The sequence below is a fragment of the Pteropus vampyrus genome, unplaced genomic scaffold (genome assembly GCF_000151845.1).
Source record: "Pteropus vampyrus isolate Shadow unplaced genomic scaffold, Pvam_2.0 Scaffold34, whole genome shotgun sequence".
NCBI lineage: Eukaryota > Metazoa > Chordata > Mammalia > Chiroptera > Pteropodidae > Pteropus > Pteropus vampyrus.
In genome coordinates, this window is record NW_011888815.1 from 3,032,241 (window position 1) to 3,039,719 (window position 7,479).

The 7,479-nt window shown below is 38.3% G+C and overlaps 1 protein-coding gene across 1 annotated transcript in view; it reads left to right on the forward strand.

Moving 5' to 3' along the window:
- Positions 1-7,479, forward strand: part of MCTP2 (multiple C2 and transmembrane domain containing 2) — a 141,615-nt gene that overhangs the window by 56,619 nt on the left and 77,517 nt on the right. The window contains exons 10-11 of the mRNA XM_011357278.2: positions 1,585-1,771; positions 4,080-4,173. Of these exons, the coding sequence (XP_011355580.1) occupies positions 1,585-1,771; positions 4,080-4,173 (281 nt within the window). The remainder of the gene's footprint in view (positions 1-1,584; positions 1,772-4,079; positions 4,174-7,479) is intronic.

Genomic DNA, 7,479 nt, shown 5'->3' on the forward strand with positions numbered 1-7,479 from the left:
TTATTAAAAGTGTATATAACAATGTAAAATAATGTTTAGCAAACCGCTATATTGGTTAAGGAATTTGAGGGTACTTAGTTTTGTAGAAATGTCATAGTTAAAGCGAAATTTTTTTTCCAAGCAAAATTAATTCCCCACTTACATACTTGCTTATGGAATAAAAATATTTAGTAAACCCTCTCTTCATAATAGTAAGCTTTAACTTTGAAAGGTCCCTTATTGCTACAGAAAAACAATTTGTTTTGATTCAAATCATAGGGGTTTCATTTCTGTTTTCTTTTTCTTTTTCTTTGTACTGTGTCTTCAGTAGAAATACGTAATGAATTTATCTCATGCAAAAGTTCTCATAACTGGAGTCACTGTGTTAATTAGAAAATAAACACCAACATATATTTAATTTTATAGGTATCTGTCAATATGAAAATGCTTTTATTCTCTAGCAAAAACTGGTATAGACTTTTAATATTACTGATCTTTTCCTTTTTAATTGGGAAAGTGATCGCAAGCTTTCTTTCAAATTTATTAAATTGGAACTTTTCACATGTTCTCATGGCTTGAAATCATCATTGTTTGATAGTGTATTAGTTTACTCCTTCTAATTACATGCAAGCATACAAAGTCCACTGGAAATTTAGGGTAAGAATCCATCCTTGTCACACATTATGAGAGACAGTGCTTTTTATAAAGTCTTGAATATTTATCTTATTTAATAAATATGGAGGGCAAGTGAGAATCACACACACACACACACAGACACCCCAATTTCACCCTCCTGCGGTCCAGGCAAACCCAGAGTTTTCAGTGCTAAAGCAAGTAAGTGGCTTAGCACTTCAGCCCCCCTCTTTGGTGTTTGCTTCTGTATTTAAACGTATTTGAGGTTTTCAACATCCCAGAACATTGGCTGTTAAGGGGTGGAAAACATGCAATTTATAGCAGATGGGGCGGCCTTTCCTGGCAGTGCTGCTGAAATGGGATCAATCAGCAGCACTTCATGCTCCATTTGTCCAAAAACGAAAGCCACCCGGGGAAACCCCGCGGAACCGTGCCTATTAGGAAAACACCTTAACACGTTTCTTTAAATAAAAATTCGCCAGTTGGCATGAATCTGGAAGAAAATGGTTTTTTCATTAACCCTCTCCCACTTACATGTCTCTTGTCTTTTCTAACTTTTTTTTTTTGAACCCTTTATTCTCTTTGTTGGCAAAAGACAAAGCACAGAGAAGTCATTCAGAGCCATCATGCTGAAACTTTGAAACTCTTTTTCCCTCTCGTTCCCGATCTCATTGTTTTTCTGCAGACCTCACTTGGCAAAGATCCGACTCTTCTCTTTCCATTTGCCACTCCGTCCACGCTGCCTTCTCTTTAATTTTTTTTTTTTTCTTTACTTCTTCCTCTCCTTAATTTTAGAGTGTGCTAGGCTGGGGGTGACTACTGCAAGACAGGGAGCCCCTGCAACCTTCACTGCTCAATAAACCCGTGCCCAGACCCAGCAAAGTTTCAGAGACGATGAAATATAGAGGTGCTTTGGAGCTTCCAAAGCGGTCACGTGTTAACCGCTCTCTCTGCTTCCTGCAACTTCTCCAGGTGTAAAGTGGACATCGCAGCCCTCCCACTCAAGCAGGCCAACTGCTTGGAGCTGCCACTGGACAGCTGCCTAGGGGTTCTCTTGATGTTGGTCACACTTACTCCCTGCGCGGGAGTCTCCGTCTCGGACCTGTGTGTGTGCCCCTTGGCAGACCCCAGCGAAAGAAAGCAGATTGCCCAGCGATATGTGAGTGCTTTGCCTTGTTACGCTCCTGCCCTCCCACCCCCCACCCCCCACCACTTCTGAGTTGCTCCAAAGTCTATGAAATGAAAAACTGCATAAAAAGAGATCTTTGTCCAAAGTTCAATGGCATGTCTCATAAAACGAAACATCAGACCGAGAAGTTACTGCATTAGTGAGAAGGTGAAAGTAGATTAGAGTCTGCCTTCTTGCCGTTTGAAAAGCCAACAAAAGTATTTTGAATGTTTAGTTTTTAGGATCTCTTTGGAGAAAATGGAATTCCTCGAGGAGGCAAACTGTTGTTTAGCATGTCCGCGTAGGTAAATAGGAATTTTAACAGAAGCTCACAAAAGTAGCCTTATTTTAAACTACCATGAATGTTTGCTGTATTATAGATACTTTTCTAGAACCTCAGAGTCAAGTGAGAGAGTGATCATGCCTTTTAAAGTGAAGCGAAGCCCTAGGCAAGCACGACAGACTGTTGTTCTATACCACGCTGGGTGTTATTGGCAGTGAGACTTTTGCCTAAGTAGTTGCCATGTGCTTAAAAGCCAACTCAGCATTTTTAAATCAAGCAGCTTTGTCCTCTTCGTTTATTGTTTGTACTCTGTATTTCTAGGTGTCTTTCTTTGCATTCCGTTTTAATCCCATCTTCTTTGTAAATCAATACATTTATTTTGTTGCCACGCACAAAATACGCACTTTAGGACAGTGACGTGGAAGCGAAGCAGAGACGAATCCCTATTTAATGGGAACGTTATTCTTGGCGCACACTTTAGAGCCTCCAAAGCCCTTCGCGGGACAGGCGTATTGATTAATTGAAAAACTCTTTATCTTCGGGAGTATGAAACCTAGCCACACGTCTTACTGTCAGAACAGATTCTGCTTGGGAGTTTGGCATCCTCCAAGGACGTTTCGACAGAATCCACTGTTAATATTTTTTCTGATGACTTTAGTTAAGCAAATGAAAATTCGATGGTAAAAAATAAAATGTTTCCCCACATTTTCACATGGATAAATTGCAAAATTTACCAAATTCCTGAGGAGTGTCATGGATTTATGGTATGACACTGAATAAGATTGTAATGAGTGCTTTGAATAATGCCTTTGGGATTTGCAAAGTGCTAATTGAAAAGAGATTGAAAGAGGCTAATCAAAATAAAAATATCTAGTGTTTTTTAGGTAGTGAGCTGGCCAGAGGGAAAGAATGCTGGATTTGTTTCTTAGGTCATAAGAGTAGACAGTCCTTAAAGGCATTTCCACCTCTAAGCTGTAAAAGTATTTTATTTAAAATGTTTTCATCTTAGCTTAAACACTAGTTTTTTGTTGTTGTTGTTTTGGGTTTTTTTGTTTTGTTTTTTGTTTTTTTGTTTTAGGTTGAAAATACAGAGCAGAAACAACTTTTAAAACTCTTAGAAATGGTGCATATTAGGTTAGGCAAACTTTAACTTATTTAGCTTTTGTTATTCTACTCTGAAGTGCTTCAATAACAAGGATTTTTCTAGCCTTCCATAAATCCCCGGGGTCTGCTTATCGCAGGTTTTAGTTATCTAATGATGGTGGAAATATTTTATCCAAAGGTTTGAAAGCAGCATCTTTTTTTCCGCGGATGTGTTCTGGAGACGTGCAAACAATGTCTCTCCTTATCCCTTTCATGCACAGTTTCTGAAGGATGCGATGTTCATAGACCTCTAACTATTGCTGTACGTGCCTAAGAATTATCAGTACGTACAAGCTTTGGGTCGTGTAAACCAGAAGTTAACGTCAGTACAGGGCGATACTTAATGCTCAGTTTCTAATTTATTGAGCTAGTTGAAACATGGACCACCAAATTCACTCTATTTCCATCCCTCGCTCTTTTCAGTGGTAATAAGTATCTATGCAGGATCCAGGTTCAGTCCTCTTGTATGCATAGTTTGTACTAACTAGGCCAGAATAATGGTGCCTTTTGGGGTGATTTTAAAGTTTCATTAGAGAGAAGGAAGAGGGGAAGAGAGAATGAATGCAGTTCCACACACATTTTCCCGGTGGGATGCCTGTGCTTTCACCAGGGGGCGATGTTAAAAGTAGATTGTTATGTGTTTGTAATCTGTTCATTTTGAAGCTGTAGTTAATTAATTCGCAGTCACTTTGAATCTGATTGCCGCCGATGCCTAACTGTCCTGTTGACCGATGAGATACATTTTGGAACCTTCCTGAGCATTGCATGAGAAAGGTGGCGATAAATCTAGAATGCACTTTCCGTGGGACTGTGTTGTCATCACAGTGTGTGAGAAAGCCATTTTCACGTGCGTTCTACTTTTCTGCCCCTCAGGGCTTCCGGAACTCCCTGAGTGATATGAAGGACATCGGCATTTTACAAGTGAAGGTGTTAAAGGCGGTGGATCTCCTGGCAGCAGACTTCTCAGGTATAAAACGTTTTCATTTTTCATTCATTTTTTTTATGTATTTCCTACTTCGAAATGATCTTATAGAAGAGCATATGTTTTAGTAAGGAGAAGCATGTACACAGCAATCATGTTCTTTTCAATAGAGTATAGAAGATGCAGGCAAACAATTTTTCACTGAATGCAGGTGAAACAATAATTTCACGAAATTATTTGTCGTCAAATGATTTTACTGTGATTCAATAGCGTTCTAGCCCATTTGGCTTTCAGAGATGTTTCTGGGTTCTTAGTGTCATGACTTCTTTAATGTTTTGATAAGTCTTTTTTCTTTTTAGTCCTCAAAAGACAGATTCGACATCTTGCCTTGGCTCCCTTGCGGTGTTCTATGCTCACAGTTTCCTTCTTCACAGTAGTAAGAGTACGTGGTTTTGAATTTGAAAGCGGATCTCACTGTTTCTTCTCTGTAACAGTAACCCAAGTCCTGGCCAAGGGACCACTTTGCAGTCAACGTTGTTTTATACAGAGTTTCTCTTGCGTTTCACTAACTTGAAATTTTAGACATTGGCTAGAGTGGACATGCTTTGTGCTCAATTATGCTTGATGGTGGGGAGAGTAATCCAGAAGTTCCAGTTCTGACTGGAGGGTGACTCTCCACTGGCTGCCATGGTGATGCATTTTTTTTTTTAATCTCTTATTTTTAGGATGTGGTCTTATCCTTTCCTTCCAACAGAAACAATTATACTGAATTGAACCTCCGAACTTCTGAGCCTAAGTTTGAGGAAGCTCAAATTTGGACAAGAGAATTTTAATTTTAAGCACTTTATATTACAAAATTGAAGGAAAATCTAAACTTAGTTTAAAAAAAGTTCTCACGTGCCCCCCGCCCCAAAAAGAACCAGTGGAAATCACTAATGTATAAACTCCAGATAGGCCATCTCACTCTTAAGGGAGTGCCCAGTGGGAAGATCTAAAAATGCTTTTTGGCGAATACAAATATAAAACATCTCAGGGTTGTAGGTGAAATACTCAAATGATTACCTCTAATAATCATTAATTTAGTTTCAAATATTTATGATCTTATATTGATTTAAAATTTTTCCTTTGTTTCAAAACTTAGTTTATGAACACACTTAATTCAAACATTTCACAAGTGCCTTTATTATATTAGTAGTTTTGCTAGCACTAAAGCACATTTAGAGTCATCTTCCAGTTTTCCAGAGCAAATTATTTTTACTTCTATCTAAATGTTTAGATACGGCACGTTTTAAACCTACGATTGTTCATATCTCAGGAAATGTTGTCTCAAGTCTCAAGAAATCATTTCTGTCTTCAAGCAGCATTTTCAAAAATTCTTTCTGCGGTTGTGTATTTCATGATCTTTGTGAAGACCCGAATATAAGGAAAAACCCTCTTTTCAGCAGAATCATCTTGGGGAAAATGCCAGCATCATCTCGCTGTTTTCTTTAGATTCAGGATGTTCAGCAGATAGATTTAGAGTGGATGGAGAAGAGTACCTAAGGATGCCAGACGATGCTGCGGGCTTTGACGAAATGCCCAGTGTTCTACTATCTCTGTATTATTTATGAGAAAATCCACAATACCAAATCATCGTAATAACTGATGTTCATTTTCACTAAGAGTCAGGACAGTTGATAGAGCAGAAGTCCAAGGGGGCAGATCCTGGCTATGGTCCATATGCCGTTTAAGCTTATAGTCCTAGAGAAGAAATGAATGCCCTTGATAAGCTCTGCTGTCAGCGATATGCCAGTTTTAAAGTTTTCTATATCTTTGCAAGTAACAGGTAGAAAAAAATTGATCACTCATACCACTGTGATCAAAGCGGAAGGGTGTGCTTCATTAGTGATTATTGATGTTATGATTATATAGTCAGAAACAGAAATTAAACTGGAGAAATTGAATCCTCATTATGTTGCTGGTATTTTAGAACATTAGAGTAATATATGTATATATTACATACATAACACATATACAATATGTACACACATGTGCTAAGGTGACTTTACTTCCCATTAAAAATTTAAAAATATTTTTATATAAAGAAAAAAAATTAGTATAGCTTTTCAAATGTCGTAAAAGATATTAATAACCAAAACCTATGTTAATTACTAATATTGAGATATTTGCAATAACTAAAGACTTCAATGCTCTATAAAAAAGATATATTTTTTGCTTTTTCAAATTAATTCTTTTATAAACATGCTATTTTATTGTGTGATAGAATCTATTCGGTATTAATACATTTAAATTTATATGTAGCTTGGCATTTTTTATATGCCTGACATTTGTTTGTATATAAGTAAGAAGACTTTTTATTTTAAAGAATCTCAAGTAATCTATCTTCTTTTGCAGTCCATCCCTCTAAAATTGGTAAAAGATATTTTAATGTTCTCCATAGCCAGTATTATATATGGATAGCCATACATGGTTATTCTAATAGAAGAGCCTGTCAGATATTTCTATTAGAGTTCATCTCACAAACACCTTGTGTCCAATGTAACCTAAAATTTTTAAGCAATAGGTCATCCAGTCCGACGTCATTATTCCTGAAGTAAACCAGGCCATAGCCTTGATTCACGAAAGAGATGATAAATTGTGCTTTGAGACTCAAGGTGAGCGTAGCTGTAATGTTTAATGAGAGCAACGTACTTCTCTCAGTCGCTGCTAGTCTTAAATCTCAGCTTTTCTGAAAAAAAAGTGACCACGTTCTAACGATTAAGAGAGAGAGGAACGTTTTGTCCAGGACGAAGCTGAGGAACGATGAGCACATCAGGCTCCCCTGTCCACAGCGGAGGCCCTCGGAGGGAACGGTGCTGCCTCTTCTACTTGGCCAGGAATCCTCAGGCTCTTGAAATAATATCGCTGGGAAAAATGCAAAGCTTATTTCATAGACTATAAAAAGATAATGAAGTAGACAGTAGGTAAATAGAAAAATGGTTTGAATACTGAAATGTTTTCCGATCAGAACTGTATCTCAGTACAAACGATGACGTTTATCTTACCTATTGAGAGGTCAGCCCGTGAAGGAGGAAGCTATTCGCTATGGTCAGCACGCACATGGGAAAGTGCTCTGGATGGCCTTATCGTAACTGACAGGCTGCTGTGAAGAAGCTGCTGGAATCGTGACATGTAGGGGTTACTTCAGCATATCAGTGTTGAAACCATGCTGGCCACCAAGTGCACAATGCGCCTGCCGGAACGCAGTGCCTAGTCGGTGACCCTTCTCTCGTGTTCCGGGAATCAGAGAGCAGGATGACAGGAATGTAACAGCACAGCATGTGGGATGGGTTGCAATATCCCTTCTTTAAG